At 36.8% G+C, this 21,955-nt stretch overlaps 1 protein-coding gene across 1 annotated transcript in view; it reads left to right on the top strand.

Annotated features, from left to right (window-relative positions):
- The window catches only part of FAF1 (Fas associated factor 1), a 157,495-nt gene that overhangs the window by 13,626 nt on the left and 121,914 nt on the right, over positions 1 to 21,955 (top strand). The window contains exons 2-3 of the mRNA XM_027894094.1: positions 3,581 to 3,649; positions 20,403 to 20,449. Of these exons, the coding sequence (XP_027749895.1) occupies positions 3,581 to 3,649; positions 20,403 to 20,449 (116 nt within the window). The remainder of the gene's footprint in view (positions 1 to 3,580; positions 3,650 to 20,402; positions 20,450 to 21,955) is intronic.

The raw sequence follows: 21,955 nt of genomic DNA, 5'->3' as shown, positions 1-21,955 counted from the left end.
TGATTGAATCAAGAATTAGTTGTATTCAAGTAGAAATTATCTTTTAAAATACTGAATGCCTTTAAGTAGGTCTCTCAGGGAAATAAAGCTGAATAAAATGCGTGAATCAAAAAAAATTCTCCTCCGCTAGTATCACTTGACTTGCTTAATAACGAAGATATATTTTTGTGTCTTTAGAGCTCATCCACTTTGATATATTTTGAAGGGTTTTTTTTCCCCCTTCTGTCTGCACAAATTTAACTTTTTTTCCTAATAAATTTTTGTTTGTTTGTTTCTTGCTTGTGGATAGAATGAAAGGCATGAACATGAGGAAAAAATCCCGGTGTTCTAAATAATTAACCCCTTTTTTTTTTGGCTGCCTTCCTGGGTAAGTAAGACATATAGCCTTAAGGTGCCAGGTGTCCCCTGGACTTGTACTAATGAAATGATTTCAAATTTAATGAAAATAGAGCCAGGTGACTCTGGAAATGGAAAGAAATCCATTAAGAGAAGCTATTATAAATATTCCAGCCATAGGAAAAGCTAAAATCAGCCCTTGCAATTAGTCTGACAAACCAGACTTTTTTAATTCTGTTGCTCACAGAACCTGTTGGTTTCCTGGGTGTGTTGTTTCCCTAAAGAAAACAAAGGCAGAAGCAGGACAGGTTGCTCTGGGACTAACCTGTCAACTGCAGAGTCTTTGACATCATGTCACACTTGCCAGTGAGGGACTGCCTGTCTTGTGTGCTTAATTTCACAGGGAAAATCAAACACATGCAAACCAAACGATTTTAATTTATCTTGCGTGACATGAGGCAGTTAAAAGGAAGCAACTTCAATTTTTGGTTGGGGTTTTTGTTCTTACTGATGGCTTATGACTTGATACAGGGAATTGTATGTTGAAATACTGAAATAATAAGATTCTAAAGACTCTTATTTGCTGCAGCTGTGACATTAACAGCGTGTTGAGGAAGATCTTGGAATGTCTGTTTTGTGGTTACGTTGATAAGTAGCACTCATTTTTCCACTGTTGTAATTCAGAAATGTTTGGTTTTTGTTTTATTGACAGCTAGCAAAAACAGTCCATCTGGACAGTTCTTAGTTTAAGAACTCCTTAATATCAGATGTTAAAAGGGATTGTAAAAATGGTGTAAAGATTTTAACCAAAACTGCTTGTCTCAGGTATTAAGAAGTCCGATGATTTTTGTTTTCAGTCCATGTTTACACCTGTCCATTCTGCATTGCTAAGAGAGCAAGAGTGGGCTTCTATTTTAGATTGTACATCACCAACAAGATGATTTAGGAAGGATGCAGACACACAAGTGAATTAGTTCTTTAGTTACTCTGCCTTTACTGTGATAACTCTTTTCACTGAGTGCTCTGGCGGAAGGGTAAGCTAAGTTTATTTAGTTTTTCTCAAAATAAAAGTATGCTAAAGTGAGCTGAAATGACTTGCAGTTAGTATGGGCTGAGAGTGGGCATACGGACAGTTGCAAGTCAGCAAAAACTCCTTTTTTTACTAAAAAAGAGTATTTGAGCTCTGAATACTAGGTACCACGTCCCCAACTTCATCTCTACAGCCCGGAATTGAAAACAACACGTTGTTGGTCAAGTACTCTTTGGAGATTGGAACACGGTGTAGTTCTTTAAAAGGTCATGTGGAGTTTGCAAGGCTGATAAATGAGAAATAGGAACTCTTGATTTCTGTAATGACCAGATTAAGTGTACTTAATGTACACAGAATCTCAGGCTGTCACTTCTGCAACTTTTTTTTCAAAGACTGCTTTGCAGCAGAGACGTCAACCTCAGTTTTAGTGGCAGGTTGTTGGTAGTGTGAGCCCTCCTATGATTTTAGAAATGACAAGCTCAAGCCCTGCCCTCCTAGAGCTTAACCTAAGTGGATATAAATGTATAAACATTTACAAAACAATGTGTTGAAATGTTGTCTCATTTTTAGCTTCAGAAATAACTGCAAGAAGTAATGGAAAAGAAGGAAAAATTATGCTTTGGAAGAGCAAAATGGTTTTTTTTGCACTCCCAATGCAAAGTGGGTGAAATTCAGTATTAACATGATGTGAGCAATGGAAGAAATTTTGTCTTGTTGCAGAGAGAATCAATCTGGTCATGAGAGCATTGTAAATCAATAGAAACTGCTGCCTACTCTCTGCAGGTGAAATTCTCCCTGATTTCATCTTGTGATCCTTGTGGTCCTCCAGACTAGTCTATTTTGTGTTGACGCACTGCACATAGTGCTTTATAAGTGTGGGATTTTTCAGTGTTGAATTTGGGAAGAGAGAATTGAATTTCTCTGTGATTCCTTCTTTTTATGTCTTCGTTGTTGCAAATTGGGAGAAAAGTCAAAGCATGGGAAATATATAACCTGGTGGCTTTTTATGACTTGAGAGGAAAAAAGTGTCTATTTGGTCCCTTCTTTTATCACAAAAAGGGGAGACAGGGCTATGTGTCTTTGGAATCAGGAAAACCAATCTGTTTGCTGCAGCTGTCTAGCTTTGCATTATTACTGTTAAAAGGTTTGTTTTGGTTTTTTTTTTTATCAGTTTTATATAAATGTTTTATGTAACTGTGTAGAGCAGAAGGAGCATGATCATGTTTCAGATCCCGTAAAACTCTGAGCTCCTCTTGTGTTCTTGAATACAGAGCACACCTTTGGTTAGGATGCAGAAAAAACTGTTTCCTTTTTTTCTCTTCTGGTGAAATACGTCAGATATCCTTCGATGTGAATGTAGCAAATATGTGGCAGAATGAATAGCAGTGCCTGCTGAAGTTGAGTAGTTGAAAGGGTATGGGTATCAGAAAAAGGCAGCAGGATGCTGCATCACAGTTTTTGCTGAGTAGAGGTGCTCTTGTATTTGGAATTAAGCTCAATTTACACTATAGTTTAGTGAGGTGTTAGCATTACCTAAAAATGCCATTGTATTAGATCTCTTGAACCATGTTCAAGCCAGAGTATAGGGTTAGAACAACGTGCAAGTGTTTTGTTTGAAATGAAAACACTGGAAGTATTTAATTATATAGTCTTACTTTTAAATAGTTTCAGAAGGGGTGACCTTGGTATGTGCAGTAGTAGGTTGATCACTTTGGTCATCAGAAATTCATAATTGTCACCAATTTCCCCTTACACTGCACTGAGTGAGCAGGGGTATAAGGTGATGGTAGAGGCAGTAGGGTTTATATAACGTGTTTATGGCTTTAGACAAAATATTTCAGCTATTTTAAACGTCATTTTAAAGCATTAAGTTTTTTTGTGCTCCCTTCTAAAGTAGTGCTTCATAGTTTTGAATGTGGAGTTCTTGAAACACCTTTATGGGACAGCACTTTTGTCCTAATTTTACTTCCTAATTTGCTTCCCTAGGTGGCTTGCTCAAGGTTACACAAGAATCCTCTCGTGGAACAGGGAACTGTGTCCAAATGTTTGATGTTTAAAACTTGAGATCTTGATTTCTGCATTACCCTCTCCTAACAAAAATGAAAGACCTCTACCTTTCCTGTCATTCTGCTGAAATGAATTAAATTGTAACTATTAATACTCTGATTTTGATCAATGCTTTTAATTCTGTTTACTGCTTCTTTTTATTTTTAGGCATGTACTGGTATTGAAAATATTGATGAAGCTATAACATTGCTTGAACAAAATAACTGGGATTTAGTGGTAAGTATTCTAAGAAAATGACTTCATAGATCAGCCCCACATAACAGTGACATGCCATCCTGCCGAGACAGCTGGTAGCTTTATTTCAAATTTGGGTGTGTCTTTTATGGCTGGGGCAAGCATGTTGTTATGTGCAGACTGTTTCTGGTCTGTTAAAGCCTCATCACCAAGTAAACATGATACTGGGTTGTACAACCTGATCTCCCTACCCTGGTCTGCTCTGGTTGCCTTCAGGCTTTTTTGATTTCTTTCTTGTCCTCGAAATCCCTGTTTCCTATTGTGTTTAGTATCCTTTTAAAGGCATCATTTTTTTAAGAAGTGTTATTAAGGGTAGCATTCTTAGAAGACTTCTTGTGTACCCTCACACGGGATATTGAGGATTTAGGTGCCTTTGTAAGAAATGGAAGGTGAAGCAACAACTTCAATTTTTCATGTGCTTTTAGTTTAAAATTAAGATCATTGCTCTTCTACTGTTAGTGGTTATGCAGAATTGAGTCAGATTATTAAACCCATAACTTATTTAGATTTGGTGCTATCCAGACACCATTAAACACAAACAGAAAAACAACAAACACTCATCCTAAAAAAAACTGTCATGTATTTTGTAACAAGGTTCAATGTGCAGAGAAATAGGAGGAAACAAATAAACCCAGGCAAAATAGTCTTAAATATTTTAAGACTCTGCATAGGATTAGTAAATAAAGAAGCTACTAATTTTATTAAGGTTTTAAAGTGTAAAATAGAACAAACTTAATTAAAAAGCAAGTGATCATCCTTCACACTGAGATACTTTTGATTTCCTCCTTTTTATTTTTCTCTTTTTTTTTCCTTTTCTTTCCCAAATGAATTTTGGACCAGTCCAAATTATCAGAAAATTATCATTAAAAAATACTAGATTTTCCAAAGTAGGCTATGGTGGCAGTGTCAGCTGTCTGCCACATTGTATTTCCAGCATGTTGTTTGGAATGTTCTCTAATGTCTTATTAATTTCCATCTAAATATTGCAGACATTAGGGTGGGGTTTTAAATTGAGTTTGTTAGAATGAATACTGTGTTTCTTTTAAGGCAAAACGATTGAAATTACATATATTGTTGTAATCTACTGTAAAAAAACCTAGTATGTACTCACAACACTTGAACCTACGTGTTAAAAGGAATACAGAGTCTTTATTTTGCAACATATCATGGTATAAGCAAGAGTGAGACACCAGTGAGCAAAAGGGGAGTGCCTGTCAACAGTGGCTTCAGACAGAAAATCCCAAGTGTGTGTTGACAGAGTGCTAGAGTTAAAACATCCTTTGTCATAGTAGTTTGTTGTAGCATGAGCTAACTTTTGGCAATTAGTGTTTACTGGAAGGCAAGGAATAGCCTTATGCATTGTGTTCAGGTTGTGAAGTTCCCAGTACAATACATTATATCAGTTGGTTGTGGTTTTGGGGGGTTATTAAATTGTCTGCTGTACAATAAATGCTCACTGGTTGGGTTCAATGAGAGAATGCAATGAAAAATGGTCAGAACAAAGAAGACTCTTCTGAGACTCCAGAATGAGCAGAAAGGAGAGTGAAATATCTAAAGCTGTGAGAATGGCTATGAGAATACCTTTAAATACTGAATTTTATTAGTGATTACTAAATGATCTAGAAGCAGAATGTGGTGGGAAAAGAAGTAATGACCCCAAAGTGCCAGCTTAGAAAAGGCATAGGGAAAGTGAGAAAGGATGAAAAATTAGGGATGCGAGAGCTGCTTGAGGAAAGTACATAAATCTGGAAATTAAACAGAAGATGAATGAGAAGGGTGTCTATGAAAAGGAAGTGGTAAGTTGTGGGAAAAAGATAGTAATATTGGGGAGAGTGTAAGTGAAGAAGATGCCCTACAGGTCTGTCAATAGTAGGACACTTTTTATTAAAAGGGGCCTTCTTGTGAAGGGGGGTTTTATGCCTTTGATATAACAGTCAAGTACAGATGCAGTGCCAAGGTCTTGGAGTTTTTTAGTTGAGATGGAAAATTAAAACCCTTTTTTTTTTTTTGGCACTAAATATGTCATTGAACTCGGAACAAATTTTTTTTATTTATTTGTAAAGAAAACAAAACTTGTAGGGCTTGGTTCACAGATTATGATGGAAGCGGTGAAGTAGTGATGATTTTGGGGGAGGGTCCTCCATCATCCTTTGGCCCCAGTAGGTAAATAGGAAGAACATCATCTCTGTCATCTCTGATTTCACTTTGTTTTTTGCATCTGATTCAGAAGCTTTTAAACATGGATTCCTTTACTTCTGTGATGTTGGAAGTAAAATCAGAGCTCAGTGTTTGATCAGGAAATCTTCTGTGAGGCATCCAGGATAGTAAGAAGTAGAAAGCTGAGCAAATCCCATTGGGACCTTCTCAACCAAAGTTCAGGGGCACTCCTGCAGCAATAGGGGGAAAACCCAAAAACATAACTTAAGGAAGTTCTTATCTTGAACAGATTGCCTGCTTGCTTTTCATTCAGGCTGTCTGTATCTCAATTCCATTTTCCTGTTTGAGGAAAAAAAGCTGTGCACTATCAGAGGCTGTGCGAGGGACCCAGGTTGAAGAATCCCTTGGGCACCTGTTGCTTCTTGAACTCTTTGACACTCAGCTCAAGGGCATTGTTATTTCTCTGGAACTTCAGCCAAAACAACCAAGAGCAAGTAGTCCTGGGGAGCTGGAAAGCAGAAGGATCCCGAACAGAAACAGGGAAGTAGTACTGACATGGGCTGACAGAGAAGTACATCAGAATGCACAGAGAGAGCAGGGGTTATAAAGTTCACAAAACAAGTTTCTTATGTTGTGCTACAAGTATTACGTGTTTGTGTAAGCTTTTCTGAGGATTACTTTGTTTGCACTGAAGCAATATTCCTGCTGCTTATTTTATCCATACTTTTTTTGCCCCCTGGTCTTGCTAGATTTTAGTATTAATAGTTAAAATGTCACCAGTGTCTTTACTATTACTTAAGTGAGTGTTACTTAGTGTTTGGTGTCATTTTGGTTTCCTTTTACCCTTAAGCAAAGCCAAACCTGGGTTAAGTGTAAGGAACTCCTTTTTTGGTTTAGTTTTTCTAATAGCCACTTTTTTTTTTTTAATTAAGAATTAAACACAGTTCCATTTTCTTTTTGGCTTTGAACTGAAACATCAGCTTCCTATTTTTGAATTTTTAAAGATTACTCACCCCCAATTAGAAGTCTTCATCTCTGTTCCTCCTTTATACTCTTAAGACAGTATAAGCTGCCATTAATTTATCTTCAACTTGGTACTAAATAAACTGGATTTAAATGCTGTATTTGTTTTATAGTGTTCAAATCACGTTTGTAGCTGTTTGAAGCAGTATAAGAAACTGTATTTCATAAATGTTTGGTTGCTTGGCATTCTTCAAGTGCTTAAAATCCAATAGACCATGAGAGCGCTGCAGAGCAATTCTTCTACAGTAACAGTGTATATGAATTGCTTGGTGGGATCATGAAGTCTAATTTTGCCAATAATTAGTTCCCCTTTGTTGCATGTGGCTTGGCCTTTGTGGTGGTCTGCTGCATATAGAGCAGCTTAGGGTTTTTCTGTGTTAGAACACTGTAGCCTAATTACAGGGTTTATTATAGGTCGGGAGATGAAATGTTTCAGATGTTCTGCAAGATACAGAAGATCGACATAGATAATGCAATGATTTCTTCAGGCATTCATCTTTATGAAACTATTCTGCTATAAATGGATCCAGCTCTCTTAAGCCTTACAGGCTTGCTGATACGTTATTTCCTGAGTGTCATTTCTTTCAGCTCTATTAATCCGCAGTAATTTTTTAACGTCTGAGAAAGCAGAAGTTAGGAATTTCTGTCCGTTGTAAAGTCTGATGGTTTCATAGCTTACCCATTTCAACTCTGATCTTCTGTTTTCGCATGCGAAGATAAAAATGATGGTATAAATATATCTTAAACTTCGTGTAAAAACAATAAAATAAAAGTGTGAAAAATCCCAACTGTGTGTCTGTTGAAATGATGATGGTACATATTTAAAGGAAATTACCCATTAGTGCATCCACATGAACTCGTGCAGTGTGGACCTTCTTACATGTGAGGATATTTCACAGGTGATATCTCTCTGCTGTCCTACTATCCAGTGCTTGAGGCTTGGACTGCTCCACCTTTTACAGATTTAATGAAAAACTCAAGTCCTTCATATGTAGCATGACTTTATATTCTGTACTGGTAATCAGAACAGGATTTTTGAATGAAAAGCAAGTATTTACCACACTTAGTTTTCTCCTCTTTCCAGGGTGACCATTTGTATTGTTACTCCTGATCACTGGTTTAAAATAATTTTTATTTCATGTATTTTCCAATAGACATTGTTATGCAGGTACTTTTTAACATTGCTTTAAGGAGAAAATAAATTTCATCAAAATAGCAGGGGAAGGGCTGTTTGTTATCCCATATTCACTTCACTTGTAAGTGTGTGTGTAATGATTATATGTATTAAAAAAAATGCATTTTTTATTTTCAAAATGACCTTTGTGCCTTCCTGCTATATTTGGCTTGGTTTTTCTGTATTCTGGTAGGGGATCAAAGCACAGCATAACTTCAGTGAAACCACCAGCTTAGTGCACCTGGAGACGTGATGACTTGCAGTTCCTGTCATACTCAGGTTCCAAGAATCAGTTGACAAAAAGCGATTCTGTACCTTTGAAAGAGAAATTATATATTTGGAATATTTTTTAAATAAAGCTCCAACTCTCAACTATAGTTTTTAATTTTGAATGGATAACTTACACAGTATGTGAGGGGCTTTTGCAGCTTGCTTGTAAACTTCCTGAAGAATAGTTGCTATTGGTCAGATAAGATTTTTTTTTTTACTGTAAGTACTAATTTTGTATCTGTTTTCTTCTACGAAATATCTTGTGGGGAAAAAAGTATCAAACAAAACCACAAAAATTGAACTGAGAAAAATTAGGTAGGGCATGGCAGTTTTTCTTTTTTATTTCTCTTGGAGGTGCCCATGTAGGTTGGATTCCTAGCAAAAAATGGGCCATTGAGTCTTGACAGTTACCAGCGATCTGTTGTTTGTATCTCTTAGTGCCTTCTAACCGTGAACTTAATTCTTCTGTTTACAGCATGTGGCAAATCTCAGTACAAGCTGGCAAAACCAATACACTGATGATGTCTTCTGTCTCTTTTTCTCTCTGGTTTGCCCTGCTGCAGCTTTGATGTGGTATCTCTCTTTATGTTTTTTTGACTGATTGGAATTAGCCTGCCTCCAGAAACTAGGTGATTAATTTAAGTTTGGCACACGGCCATTTCTTTTCCTTAAATGTGGGACAGTGTTGTCATATGTTCAGCAGCTTTCTTGTTTCCTTGCAAGCAGGCTGTGTTTCAGTGGCTGGGAACCACGACTTCACATCGTCGTGATCATGTTGATCAGATTTTATCTTGTATTGTGTTCTAGTGAGAAGTTCAGGGTTTATTCATCTCATTAAGACTAGATCTGAGGGATTTTCCCTGTGAGGAACATAGGCTTGTCTGTGCATTAATAACATTCTCCCTGTGGCCAAATAAGCAGTCCTATCTGCCTGTGGGAAGCAGAGGTTTGTATCTCAATTTTTTTTTTGAAGAGCTTTTAAAGTTTTCTTTTAGAACACGAGTTCCCTTGTGGATCTTGGTGTCCTGTGGAACATTTATTGTCAGCTCAGTTAGTTAGATAATCACCAGTAGTGTTGGTGGATGGGCATCCCACTGGTGCAGGTGTCCCGTGGGCAGGGTGCCTGTTCTCCAGGAAATACAGGAGTTGCAGGTTTCTTGTGCATCCAACTGCAGCGTTAATCTCTCCGTGTAGGACACAGTTGTATGTGAACTTTTCTTTTACAAAGCATTGTAGAAATCCCTTTTGGAAGTCTTTAATGTATTTTTTGTTAAATTAGGTATCCCTGCTTACAAAAATTGTTGTATTTCTCATTCTTTGTGTTTCCAGCTTTTTGCAGTTTCCAAAGTGACATTTCTGTGTCTTTGCGTAATCTCAGGTGCAAGCTGTATATTTTATGCAGCTGGGTGGTAGCAAAGATGACTAGCTAATTCTTAAAATAAATTAATTGTATTTGTTAACTTTCAGATGCCTTAATCTCAGGTAAAACAGATGTTTCCCTTTCATGTATTTTCTGCATCGAAGACTGTAGGAAATATGCAGATCTGTAGGGAGTTGTAATCACAGTATGGCTTTCCATGGTATGCACATTCATCTAATTAAAAAAACAAACCCAAAACGAACCCCAAAACACCACCATTAATACATGTCAAGGAAATGAAAATTCTTTCCTTGCAGAATGCAGAAGTGTGCTGCTCTGTCAGCTCAGTGAAGTGCTTCAAGGAAGGAAGATCACATCTGCTGGCAGCAAGGTAGCCCAGTCTTGGTGGTCTTACCAAAACTAAACTGCTGATTTCTGAGGCTTTTAATAACAGCAGTAGTTGATACTTCAGGTGATGTGGGAAAGTGTTCAATATGTTGCCATTGTGACAGTCATTTCATGTGACTTTGACCAGGGCAGAGATTGTAGTTGATCCTGTTGTGTCCTGTATAAAACAGTTTGATTGAAGACTGTTTAAAACAGTAGAATCAGGGCTTTAAAGGTGTTTTCTTTAGTGCTGTTTCATATGTGTTTTGTAGTTTTGATTCATAAGAAGAGACTAATGCTCACACTGATGATTGAAAGAAGGTGTAATGGGGTATATAACTTTCCCATAGGGTAAAACTGGTATAGCCTTCTGGATGAAAACCCTTTGGTTCCTGTTAAACTGGAATAATTCTTCAGTCTCTGTGAAGAAATCTGTATTTTTACCCCTTCACAGTTTTAGCAAATATAGCAGTTAATTTGCAGTAGAGTAGATAGTTTTCTAGACATGAAGGAGATTATGTTAATGTAAAATAGTTTATTTTGTTTCATAACTATTGATTTTAGTTTTTCTAATAGAAAAAACCCTGCTTTATTCATGGAAGGATAACAAAGAGATTGAGATTATGTTTTATGGCTGTATTTTTTGATGTGATGTTGTATATGAAATTTTAATTCTCATTCTGGCCAGAAAACGAATGGAGACGATTTTTGGGTAAAACTGCAGTCAATAAGCAAAAAGTAAGCTCTGTCACTCCTTTTCAAATAAGAGATGGAATTTAGTTACTTTTAAAATAAACTCCTTTACTTAAGTTTTTCTTGCATAGTGATCAAACAAGGAACAGGACTAATAAAATTAGATTTCTGTTCTTAGCAAAAGACTCTTGTTTCTTGTAATAGAGAGTTTTGTGTTCTGGGAATAAAAAAAAAAAAGCAGCACCTGAGATCCCAGTAGCGCCTGGTAACCGTGCTGTAGCTCCAAATACGCATCACCCACCTGCCTTAGGTTTTACAAACACTTGTTTTCAGAGGGTGCTGCCTCTGTATTGGTAGTTTCTATGAAGACTGCTTAGCATTAATTTGTTCTGAAACATTCAAATTTAAGAACAGATTTCTAGAATATATAAGTAGTGAAGTGGCTGTTGTGAGGTGTCTGTAGTTTATTTCTCTGACCAGTTGAACTGAAAATTGCACACATCCTATAAGCACGTGTTTGACAAGTGTTTAGTCTGTCATTGAATCATGCTGGGACTGTGTGAGTAGGAGAAAAACTAAGTAAATTATTGAAGAACCATCATCTGTGCCAATGCTGTGACTATTTTGCAAGTGAACTTTGGTTGTGGAAGATTTTACCACAGAAACTAGAAGTCATCTACAGGCTTTCAAAGCAGAGTACCCTAAAAATGAATTTACCTACAATATTATTGAATATCTGAACATTTTCTAGTTTTATTTAAATAAACTCTCCTTAGCTGGTCCTGGAAGACCTGGGTTGCTGCAGTACAGCAGTACAGCATAGGCTTTTGGAGAGAGAAATATTGTAAGACCTGTTGCACCTTCCATACTTTGGCTTGAGTTTCTCTGGTTTCCGAAATTTTAAGCTACATCTTACATAATTATACTTTTATTATGGATTAGTGATTGGGCAGTTGGCTGAGTACAGCTGGGGTCAATTGAAAACTGCTGTATTAGATATTATGCTGTTATGGCTTTTCAGTGAAGGAGTCTTAGTCTGTTGGCAGTAATTCTGTGACTTTTTGTGTCCTGAGATTTCATCCCTGGTAGTACTTGCTAGGAGTTAGTATGGTGAAACAATGAGTGATTTAAAAAAATATGTATTTTTTAAGACTGATCAAATAGTGAGGTAACTATCCCCAAACCTATGGATTTTAGTGTTGCCATTCAAATTTACGTAAAATAATCAGGAGAGGGGTAGAAATGTGGGAGTTCAGTACACAGGTATTTTTTCAGGCATAGCCTTTGATTTATCTGACTCTCCAGCTGTCTAGTTTTATTTTTAAGGAGTAAAAGTATATGTTTGATATTAAGCAGAAGCATTCTTTTCTGTTAAATTAGAAGGTGATGCAGTATTAGGGTCAAAGTTGTGACTAAATAATGACTAAAACCAAGATACATGTGTGTGTGTCAAAGTAGCAGAGACCTCATGATCTCCTCTCCCTTTCTAGATGAATGAGATTTGAGTGGGTATTTCAGAATAGCTTATTTTCCTTTATTCCTGCTGATGCAGAGTCTCGGCTCAGGTAGGTGCTGATCCCTAAGCTTCTTACAAATCTGTACATGTTCTTTATCTTCATTATGCCAGGAAAATACATTCAGTTATGAATTTATTACTGAGATTGCACTTTGTTTGGTGAATTAGGCAGTGACAATTTGAAATTAAGGAACTGTGCAAGATGTAGGGTTTTTTTTCCACAGAATTATAGAAGTATATCTAACTGTTGAAAGGCTTCCTAGTGCATTTAAGCATGTTGTAGGAGTGACAGGAAAAAATTTGCTGAAGCCACCAAAGAAGTGGGGAGAAATAGGAAACCACATCTAGAGTGCTAATTGTAAACTATTTCAACGCGTGCTCTCTTGCTGATGAAGTGAATCATCTGTATGAATGTATTCATGTGGCATTTTTTGATGAAATGTTAATTTTTTGCTTTATTAGCAATTCTATTGTTTTGCAGCTTTTCATGAAGTATATTTGTTGTAAAGAAAGCAGGCTGAAATAAAGCAGAATGCATAGAAGACATCTCATTGTAGTTCAATTACAGTTTTTGGTTAAATTTTAACCACGATGGGGACAAATGTTGGCATTCTGTGTAAACTTTGTGGGTGTAACTTCACGTCTAGCACTTGGAAATACTTTTGAGACTTGCAAAGCTGGGAAAAAGCCAGCAAGTACAACACAAGCTACAGGAAAAAGCTGACTCATTCCTTTGCCTTGAAAAGCCTGCCAAAAATAACAAAGGTAGAGGTTGCCTCTCTTACTACGGGGGCACAATTAGTAATTTTATTATTGAAATATTATTGAATTAATTTAAAAATGCAACCCAAATAGTATTTTTTATGACTTAAACTCATAGCAGTCAGTCTTTGTTAAAGTAATGGTTTCAAAATGTTTGTGTACGTAGGAAGACGATAGTGTATCTTGTTTGTAAAAAGCCTCTGGTCTAAAGGAATTGGTATTTCTGCAGAAGGTTTCGTGGAATTTCTTGTTTAGAATAACACAGCTCAAACTTGCCTGTAACGGGCGAGATTTGGTAGCTGCTTAAAGCTGCTCAGAAGCCACATTTTCCTGCTTGGGAATCTCCCAGTCTGATCTCGATGTCTTGGAGCAGAATGAAGTGGTGGTATTACAGCTGGTTTCAGTAAACCTTTGTTTTATTAATCCAGACTGACTACTATTTGACTAATATTTACAGTATGTTTTTGTCAGCACCAGTTGGTGAAACTTCTGCTGTTTATTCTGGAATTTTCTACTTTTTTTTTTTTTTTTTTTTTAATTGTTGTTAATTGATGGCAAGAAAAATCTGTGCGTGGTTTCACTCTTTATCTAGTTTCCCTGAGTCACAGTATCAGCAGGTCAGAACAAACGTGATTAGGAGAGCATTATTTCAAAGCATTTACTGTTATTACTGAAATATATGCACATAGCAGAGCCCTGTGAGTTTGTTTCCTTGTAAGAAATACTTCTGTGCTCAAAAGGAACTAATAAATCTTTGCACTTCTCCTGTTTTGCTTTACCTTTGTGTATGAAAGTGTGTTCCTTTGTCACGCAGATTTATGGTTTAGAGCAATTTGAAAATCACTTTTGCTTTTTTAGGTCCTTTCATGGATGCTTGGTCTCATTAAGGCTTTCCTTTATGCCTTATCATTTAATTATTTGGTTTTCCTTTCTGGATAACATTGGTTCAGTTTTGGGTTTTATTTCCTTTTATTTTTATTTTTTTTTTAAGCCCTCAGTTGTAGAAGGCATTTGGAGTTCTGTCATCCATTTATTCTGTTTGAACGCCAAATAAAAGGTGTATTTTAAATCTTTAGGATAAGGAATTTATCCTGTGAAAGCAACAAAATTAGAGTAAGAATATTTTATGTCAGGGCTAATATCACATTTAGCCCAAATTAAGAGTAGAATTATTTGCAATGGAATGACAAATATAAACAGGGTAATTTTAATGAACACTTTTGGTGCTGTGGAAATATAAAATACAAAAGATAAGAAACAATTTTTCTAGTATATTATAGATTGCTTAATGAGGGCTTTTTGGTATATTTCATTACACTTTCAACTTTTAAAAAAAGTTTAATTTGCTTGAATTCAGCAAATCTTGAGTGATCCTCAAACAGGATGGATTGATAGCACAGCTGAATGCTGGCTGATATATCCAAAATCTAACAGAATTTTTTTTCCTACAGAACTCAAAATCACAGTATGTTTGTCTTGTGTGTCATCTCACCCTCTGTAGTGAGGTTTTATATGTGGGTTTTGGTTATATTCACTTGTGTAATCAGAGAAATAAATCTAAGATTAAATGCTGAAAGGGTCAGGCAAAGATAAAACCAGGTTTTTCTTCGTAATATGGTGTGAAACATCAAAATGACCGTTTTTAAATTATATTTTAAAATACAGTCCTACAAGCCACTGGCACCTCTTCCTCTTAAGACGATGATCTCTCCTTTTGCTAATGTAGAAAACAGCTTGGGGTGAATTTGTGATTTGAGAGAAATTGTTTTTATATCAAGGAGATGTTAAAAATGTAATAGGAAGAAGAGGCAAAATAAACAGGAAAGACACAAAATGCAGAACGTTGTTTTTTTTAGCTTACCAGACATCTTAAACCGAAAGTAAAATCTGAGTTTGTGGCATTTGGGGAAGAATATAGATTTTTGAAAGTCATAACAAGTGAGTCCTCTCATGAAAGAAAGCTCTTACTGAGTTTCATAGAAGTAATGAAATATGTAGTTTGTGAGGCTATTGTGTTAGGTTGAATGGAAAGAAAAAATTATAAATACTCTAAATCTGAATGTGTCAGACCTACAGAAAATGGGAGGATTGGAAGAAAACACCCCATGAGCAAATCACTCCTCTATATTTCCCTGTGAGTTTCTGAAGCAGTTGATGCTGTTTGGTCAGACATCCATGGATTTTGGATTAAGTCATCTGCTGTGGCTGTTCCTATCACCCCATGTCTAGGTCTCATTCGGGTGTTGTGTTTGTTTTAATGTAAACCTTCTCAATTCTGAGCTAAACAAATGTAAATCTGTGCGTGGGCTTTATTAAGTAGACTCAAGTGACCTTACTTGCTGAATTCACTCAAACCTAAATCAGGCTTTTGGAATTCTGTGCAAGCAGCTTGTGCTGGTTGTGTTAAGCTGAAATGGTTATTTTTCTCAGTGAACCTCATGCAGCTCTGGTGTGCACAGTATTTACATTTCTGTAGCCTCTTCCTCCGAAAGGATTGTTCTTCCAGCATTCTGCAGCTTGAACTTGCTTTCTCTTTTTGCTTAGAGATGTGTTTTCTAGTATCAGTTTGGGAAGTTGATCTTGCACTGTGCTTCGTGAAAGCTCTTGCTCTACACTGGGGTAGAGGTTTGAATTTGAAGAGGAAAATTTTAAAGAGTCTGTATCTAGGGTAGGTCTGTGACTGCCAGGAAAGCCATTTTGTGGTATGGAGGGTTGGAAAGAAGAGGGAAGGAACAAGAGGTGGCCACGGAGCAAGAGCTCCTTCCTCACCCATTGCAGAAGCCTTTAACTGCACTTTTGCTTGGGTCTGATTTTAATTGTTAAGATAATTCATCTAAGCATCACTTCTAAATTTTGGAAATTTAAAAATTAGCTCCCATCTGGAGTCCATGAAGAGGGAGGAGTCCCCTGCCTTGTGTGAATATTCAATCAGTATATGTAGACCTCATATGTAAATAATATGATTGGCAAATCCAGTCCATCTTCAAACTTTGTGATAACTACTGAGTATTTACAGCTTATGAGTTTGATGTTTGTGCTATCTAAAATACTGCAATTTCTTGATAATTATTCATGGGACCCTCATTGCCCTGGGATGAGCATCACTGTAAGATGTGCCTAATTGCTTTTAAATGGTTAGCACTATATTTGTGTATTTTAAGAGAAGTCATCAGCGTTGTTGCTTCATTGTTGCTGTTTTCTCTCTAACACTGTTTTGTACTTGTAAGAGATAGTCACAAATTAATCAGAACTGACATTAGTCAGTATGTAGCTTAATATTCCCTTGAGGAAAAGTTCTAAATTTCACAGTTTGCTTCACAGTGTTCTTCAGGCACTTAAATAATTTCAGTCTGTTTATACAACACTACAGAATTTTGGGTTGCCCAAACAGTTAAGGAATTTGGTAACCTTTCAGTAACCCTACTGCTTTTTTGTTTCCTGCAAACATCGGGAACAAAAGTTGGATTTAATATATTTTGATATTGTAATTTGAAAGTGTGCTGCTGAAACAAACACAAAAAAAGTATTATTACTTAGAACCTTTGTAATGGGCATTTGTTAGTCCAGTATTGTGTCATGTTCCTGTCTTCCTGTTCATTTAAAGAATACAAGATTCACAGGAATGTTTATCAAGATACACTTTTGGATGATGAAGTCACAGAGTGCTTGAGTTGGGAAGTTGTTTCTGGATGCTGGTCTGGTCCAAAGCAGGTCCAGTTAAGTCAGGTTATGCAGTGCTTAATGAACTCTTAAATAAACTGTTCCAATTCCTGAATATATGATTCATATCCCTAAACAAAATGTATAAATCAAGAATAGCTAAACTGGGCCTACAATTTCTTAAAATAAATGGTGGGCCTGGTGGTTGGTTGAGTGTTGTCATTGAAACAGAAATTATCCTCTGTTTTGAGTCTGAACAGTGTTATGGTAGAATTTCCCTGTGTATAGTACTGAGACACACCTCAGATTCTTGGCTTTGGGAAAAATCTTCTGAAACCCCTATAATTTTCCATCAATTAACTTGTTAAATAGTAATAGTATTAGAACAGGCAAATAATGTCGAGGCTGTGGTACCTCATATCCAGCAATGACCCTCGTGGACGTACAGTGGGTTCTCCCTCAGCATAAGTGTGGGATGCCACTTCCACTCTCAGCAACAGATTAGTGGGAACTGAAGATCCAGACGTGGCATCTTTCTATTTAATAACCCATGAATAGATTTTGCCTTGGTTATTAAAATTGTTTCAAGCATAACACACCTTTTTAATTGCTATAAATTAGACACATAGGCTGTCTCTGTTGATCAAAGATCCCTGTTTGGAGAGACAAAAAATGTGGTATCTTTGAATGTTTGCATAAGCACAGAGATATGATCCTCCCTCAAAGGGGACTGACACTGGGGAAGAACAGTCTGGAACACATCTTGCCTTAGTAACGTGTTCTTGTTTTAATTTTTTTTTTTTTTTAATAGTCACAACCTTCTCCCAATGAAATTCTAAAGCAGATGGTTGTTGCTTTTTCTTTTTTTCTTTGCAGGGTCTACTTATAGCTTCTTGTAAGAACATGGATATTTAATATTTATGCAGTACGTACATGTGCACTGCTACCATTTGCTGTCTACATCATTTTAGTCTTCCATCTTGCTTGACAAACAGTGTCCAGACTCCTTAGTTTTACAGTGTGGTTAATAGAGGTCTTTCCATCAACAGAGTACATAATGCTGCTGCTGCTTTTTCTTGCTGCTGTGCCCCTTAAATGTCATCAAGTTTACAAAACTAGGGACAGGAACAAGTGAGTTATTCAGTTTTAAAGAAAATAGCTTGGAGCCTCTATCGTATTTAACCCCTCTAAGAAGGCTCAGAAGAAGTTTGAGCTGATTTAATCCTCTTGAGACAAGAGCTTTGACAGAGGTGGGGAAATGCCACACTGCTTTATTTCTTCATAGCTGAAGCAGCTCCTTTTCCCTGAGTAAAGAGAATTCTCTTGTGCCAGCAGATCATTATTAGTGTAGGTTCTGTGGTACAGAACCTGTCTTTGCTCTCGGTGTCTTACAGATGCAGAATAAAGGATAATTTTGTCTTTCAGCCAACAGATATGTTGAATTAATGACAGGAATTAAATGTATGTTGCTGAAGAGTATGGGAGGGGGAGGGAAGCCAATCCTGAAAAACCCAAATAAACCAAAACCTCCTACTCTTTCCTGGAGGTTTATTAGATGAACACGATCAAGAGCTATGTATGACTGCAAAAACCACAATGATGATAAATGAGACACATTGTTAAAAAGAAACCACTGATTATTGCCATGCACGGTGGATAAACTGATTTAAAAAGTGATCTGGTGGGGAACTTTGTTTTCCCTGTAATTTGATACAGCCTCGTGGGTTGTTGCTGTAGCTTATAGATACCTCTGACCTTTTCCTTCTCTGCTTTTTTTAATTATTAATTATGCAATATTTGTTTCTAAATGCGTGATCTTATTGCAATATCATAGTAACTTAGCTGAGTTCAGCAATAAAGCTTTTTGACTATATGTAGCCTTAACTATTAATGGAAATTGTAAAAAATCATGTTTATATATTTGAAGAAAAAGAAACCATAGTATTTAAATCTTGATTACATCTATTTTTGTGTTTATTAAGCACTTACTTAAGCCACATTGTTTAATGTCAGTTTGTAATAATGACCCTGCTGGATGATGAGTGTCAGTAGTTCAGTGGCAGTTTATGACTTTGTGCTCCTGGAGTACCAGGAGATCTTTGAGCTTCCACACATCAGTGTTCCCTTCTTCATCGGGGACTAGACGCTCATTCACCAGGTGTTCTGGCCTACAGGGCAGGTACATCTGACATAGAGAGGGATATTAGAAACTGTGATAGTAAAAATGCATAAATTGCTCAGGAGAAAATAGAGATTAGTGGGATATTCCAAGCTCTCTCTAATCATGCTGTTAAACCTAACAAATATGTACCTGTGAACTCAACAGTGTTTAAAAAGATCATCACACAGAGAAACAAAATTAGTCGTTTGAGGTCTGTTTTTCTCTCCTCCCTAGATTTTTTTTTTTTTTTTAATTTTTTCTCATTCCCTGCCAAATTCCCTCCCGTGCTATTCCATCTTGTCTGCCCCTTGCTGTGCTAGGATAAAAAGCCTGAAGTTGGATGCGGTTCTGACATCTTTGCTCCTGTGTCTCCTAGTGATAGTTAGAACAAAGTTTAATCAGCTGGTGGGTAAGTCACCTTCACCAGCTCACATAGTGTCACTCTAACTACTCCTCAAATCTGAAAAATCCTAGCGAGGAAATGATTTTAAACACTTCTTTTTTGGTGGTTTGAAGCAGTCTGAAATAAATTGGCTTCAAAATACTGTTTAAAAGAGTCTTACTTATTTTCCAAGCTTTTCCCTCATGCAACTCTTGTAGCATCACATGTGCTGGAAGGGAACTTTCTGCAACGTAGAATGGAGCAATGCTGCAAGAGACTAAGCAGAAATTTTGTCAGAAGTGAGGTTTTGAGCTTGCAACTGGGGTATGTTGTGACTAAAAACAAAATGTGTTTTAATATAAGATGGAATTCATTGGGATATTTTTATAGTTAATAACTCTATAATTTCAAATAAGACCAAACCTGAATGCAGATGGCCACGTTTGGTACTTACATAAGTAATATTTTGTTTATTCTGGTGATCTGGATGGCGTGGCGTGGCATTTAACTGTATATACCTTACTTAAAAAATACCTCCTCTACTACCTGAAGATGGTATGAATTTTTGGGGCAGTCATTTCTGTGATTCCCTGGCTGATGAGTGCTCTGAGGGGGCCGGGTGGTGTTTGTGAGCTGGGAGCAGGCTGTGGGGAAGGGCGTAGGTGGGATGGAGCCACGTGGAGCTGTTTGCGCCGACTTCAGCAGTTTGTGAGCACACGAGGCTGGCAGCATGCGGTGTGTGTACAGCTGGGCAGCTTTATGGGTTTGTGCAGGCCTGGTACTTCTGGGAAACAGAATATTTTCTGTGTACGTGCTGTGTGGCTGCCCTGGCTGTGCACAGTTGGCTCGGTGTGTTCGAGAGCAGCGTGTCCCAGGTGTGTGAGCAGCAAGTGTACAAAGTGTTGGATTGACTGAGCGTGGGTCACGCAGCTTTTATTCCCATCCATTCCACCTGGGAAACCCACACAGGAGTCTGAGCTTCAGTTCCTGTTTATTTTCACTTAGATGTGGGTTTTATTTTATGCAGATACTGTAGTCAAAATATTGTTTACCAGGAATATTCATTGAATGGAGAGCATTTCAGGGCATATTTTGAAGCAAGTTGATCACTTTTTAAAACACATTATATAAGTTCTGGTGTATTTTTATTGTTCTGTATGCTTGACTCAAAATCTGTTTTCTGTTCTCAGGCAGCTATAAATGGTGTTATACCACAAGAAAATGGCATTCTGCAAAGGTAAGCACACAGGACTGGAGTATTACATGCAGAGAGTGATGCTGGGTAACAGTTACATTTTTTTTCTTCCTGAATCCTAAGAAGATGATGTAATTCTCCTTTTAAAGCTCTTTCTGGAGCCACAAATTCTATTCCTGGCAAAGCTGATTTAACATTCAGTTTTTCCCATACTGGTGGAGGACCAGCTCAAACATCTATTCAAATCATATTTTGAATCCATTGGTTGCTGGGTCACTCTGTGCAGGGTTCTCTCTACCGAGTCTAGATGTTGGTATGATTCTTGCTAAGTATTTTCTTTCTCCTGATGCATTTTAAAGGTATTGATATTCCATGCTTCCCTGTTCTTGATCAAAAATGTATTTTCATCGTTTTTTTTTTTATTTTTCTTGAATTAAATTACAGACAGCAGAAGCTGTGATACATAAAGTAAGGTTGTTCCCTTCTAAAAGTAGTTTTACTGATTTTCTTTCAGTTTCTGAATTAAATTTTGGCTTGTATACTCATGCTTGGATGTCTTGAAGTCACTGAAGCTTGATCTTCTAAGTGCTGATGAGGCAATTGAAAACAGCAGAACAGGAATTGAGCTACCTGAGAGAGACAGTAGTGTTTAAAATTTTGTTCAGAAGAGTACTTAATGTACTGTTATAAAAAGTTTAATGATGACAAAAGATACATAATGTAGGTAAAGTGGTGGTTTGACGTGTGTGTCAATACTTACTAAAGCTATCATTAAATAGAGTCAGATTGAGGATAAAACTTTATTTGCTCAGTAAAGTTACTAAATATATATTTACTGTCAGGCCTACTTAGTCAATTTGAGACCAAGTCTTGGTTGTATTGAGCGCTTTTCCTACTTATGTTAATAAGTCCTGACCTCAGAGCGTTTATATCCAAAATACCAGAATGATTGATTGAGTGAAAGAAGCTGGGGAGTAGTTGTCATAGTTCTGCCTGACTTGGATAACAAGCTGGTCCAGTGTCCACTTCCAGCATTGTTCCACTGTAATTCATCAATTTTTAGAAGTGAGTAGATAGTCAAATGTGTTCCAAATGGTTTTTTATTTTTTTTCTTTTTCCCTTCCATTGGAAGTGGTTTAAAGGGAGGCTTGGTAGACTTAAAGCCTGGTTTCTGGTGGTTTTCATACGAGCCTTATTTTACTGGTGTGAGGCTTTTTGTGTTCCATTAGAGGTTGCCAGTCAGATATGTAGGATGCCTTTTATGGTGGAATCAAATAGAATTAATAACTGGACTTGAAGTAAGTTAATTTATTGAAGTGAAAAAAATTCGTTTTGTTTTATAATTCAGTTGTTTGTTTTATAATCCAGTCCTCAGAACTGGGATATTCATTGCTTCTTGGGTCTATTAACAAAATGATTATGGTACTAAATTCACAGTTGGCCATCAGATTTAAGACAATAACCTTTCACTTGGTATTTACACTTTTTTGAACCCTGAAAATAAGGCTATTTCCTGTACTCTTTAGGCTTTTGGACCTTTGACTTTTG

The sequence above is a fragment of the Empidonax traillii genome, unplaced genomic scaffold (assembly GCF_003031625.1).
Source record: "Empidonax traillii isolate 1590-97213 ecotype Southwest subspecies unplaced genomic scaffold, ASM303162v1 scaffold15:size5535645, whole genome shotgun sequence".
In the NCBI taxonomy this organism is placed as follows: domain Eukaryota; kingdom Metazoa; phylum Chordata; class Aves; order Passeriformes; family Tyrannidae; genus Empidonax; species Empidonax traillii.
This window is presented reverse-complemented; position numbering and strand designations above follow the sequence as displayed.